The sequence below is a fragment of the Pteropus alecto genome, unplaced genomic scaffold (genome assembly GCF_000325575.1).
Source record: "Pteropus alecto unplaced genomic scaffold, ASM32557v1 scaffold42, whole genome shotgun sequence".
NCBI lineage: Eukaryota > Metazoa > Chordata > Mammalia > Chiroptera > Pteropodidae > Pteropus > Pteropus alecto.
This window is the reverse complement of record NW_006434825.1, coordinates 12,110,046-12,112,470: the sequence shown is the minus strand read 5'-3', so window position 1 is coordinate 12,112,470 and position 2,425 is coordinate 12,110,046. Positions and strand designations below refer to the sequence as shown.

Below are 2,425 nucleotides of genomic sequence, written 5' to 3'. Positions count from 1 at the left end.
TGTGTCACCTCTTCCAAAGCCTTAATGAATTTCCATTTCCTGCAAGAGACCTCACAGCAGGCCATAGTTCTTCCTATTTTTAAAAAGAACCCTGTCTATCATAAAAGAGTCGGTTTTCTACTACCAATTAGACCTTCCTGTGGACCTACCTCTCTCAGCCCAGACCACTGCACAATTTGGTCAAATGGGTTTCTCAGTCTCATGGAGAGAATGCTTTTGCTCTACTTGCAGTGTCTACGTTTGAGTGGGGCAGGAAATCGCAGGCTATTTAGAAACTGAGGTCTTATTTCCCACTGGGCCCGGGGTAGATCTGGGTCACCTCCACTCCTGAAGAGCCAGCCTAGGCACTTATTCTCCTTGGAGGCCTCCAGAGGCTACAGGCTTAAAAGCCGAGGAAGCAGCACCCAGCTGCCCAGGAGAGAGACCTTATGGACACACTGCAGGTTTTTAACAAGACCTAGACTTCTAAGGGAGCCTGTTGTCACCTTCTGCAGAGATTAGACCCACCCTTCGATGTGGCAAAAAGGGCTGGGTGTGCAGCACAGAAGGGAAAATAGAAATGTCCACGCCCCAGGGCTGTCAGTCATCACACACAGCAGTGGTTCCCTAAGGCACAGATCTTGGGGAGAGGATTACCCAACCACCCAATATGATCCTAAAATGCTTCTGAGACTCCAGGGACATCCAGATGGCCGGCTGTACTAACTTGGTACATGTGTACAAAGGTGCTAGACAAGTTGCCTAAGAATCACCAAGGGCACTTCTTAAAAACATGCCTTTTTCAACTCCAACTCAGAGCTTAATGCAATAGGTCTGAGATGGAGATCTCAGAACCTTAGGTGATTGCAAACACAACCAAGTTTAGAGACATGATCTAGAGAATTGGTTCTTAAATGACTGAAACATTCTTGGTCAAGGACACCTCAGGTCTTTTCTAAGGACTCAGGAGATCTTGGGAGGCCTGTTACCCTCACTGCCAATTTGCTCTGATCCAGGAATAAAAAAGCCTTCTATAGCCAACCTGCAGAAAAGTCAGTGCCAACTTCACAATATTTTAATATTTTGCTGCGAGCTGACTTTGGAAGGAATGCTGAATAAGAGCAAGTCCAGATGAAAAGTAAAGGCTATGAAATAACCACTCATTTCCACACCTGATATGCCCCCAACACACACACACCATCCCACCACCCTCAAGAAGGGTCAAGTCATCCTACTCACTGTCTAGCAATCACAGACCAAAAACCAGGAGCCAGAGCAGGGCTCGCTCTATCCCTGCTGATTACTTGTATGAGCCAATTATGACCCAAGTTTCAAAAGTTCCTAGGCCCTTGGCTGGCTTCTTGCAATGCTCCTAGCCTCTACAAGGGAAAGGCTGGCTCCTGTCCATCTGACCAAGCCAGCCTGGCCCAGGAACACAGCCTCGCATGTATGTAGAATGAGCTGAGCATTAAAGCTAACAGTCCCCACGTCCTCCTCAGGGAACCCAGGGAACTCCTGGAGTCACATGCACCCCCTTTCCCACCTCGGGCCCTTCTTACCCTGGCACAGTTTAACAATGCCCATAACAATGATGGCAATGAGCGCTAGGACCTTGGCATAAGTGAATATATCCTGCACACGTGTGCCCCACTTGACATAGGCACAATTCACAAATGTCAGCAGACCTAGAAGAAAAACCATAAAGTCACTGGCAGGCTTGAGCTGAGGGCACAGAGGTCCAATCTTTCTTCATAGAGTGCATCACCTCTGCCCTATCTGCCTCAGGCAAAGGGGCCAATGAACTTGTCAGAACCAGAATAGGCAAATGGAAGGATATCCCCCATGCACCCCAGCTGGGAGCTCCCATGAATCCCGTCACTGTTGACAAGTAAAGATGCACAGGCACGCATTAACACACACTCATAAATCTAACAACCACAATCATTTTTGGAAATTGTTCCCAGGCCCAGGAATGGTGGCCTTTACCCACTCAGACTCCCAAAGCATAAGATCTCTCCATGGCCAAGAGAGGCCCATAATAAATGAGGTGAATTTGAATTTAGGTGGCAGGTCACTTAGGAATTAGAAAAACAATGTTTTGCATATACACGTAAAAAAAAAAAAAAAGCCTGTCATATGCCCGACAATTTTATATACGCTTTCTCAATTAATTCTCAGAACCCAACATGCATTCCAACTCCCATTTTATAGATGATAAAATTGAGGCTGAGAGGCTAACTACCATTCCTAAGTTCACATGGACCCCACTGATCTCCCCCACCTTCTTTCTATCCAAATCCCACAGTTCTCAGTGAGGTCCACAGAGAAGCTCAATTGGGCGTTCCCGGGGACCCTGCCAGCTCTGCTGGCTTTATGGCCCAGTTCCTCATACGCCTCGGTGATATCTGAGGCCTGTGTTGAAGATCTCGATATCTTACCCCTGCTG

General features: G+C 47.3%; 1 protein-coding gene across 1 annotated transcript in view; it reads right to left on the bottom strand.

Moving 5' to 3' along the window:
- SLC7A6 (solute carrier family 7 member 6) overlaps positions 1 to 2,425 on the bottom strand; it is a 30,336-nt gene that overhangs the window by 8,775 nt on the left and 19,136 nt on the right. The window contains exon 6 of the mRNA XM_015587696.2: positions 1,539 to 1,664. Within this exon, the coding sequence (XP_015443182.1) occupies positions 1,539 to 1,664 (126 nt within the window). The remainder of the gene's footprint in view (positions 1 to 1,538; positions 1,665 to 2,425) is intronic.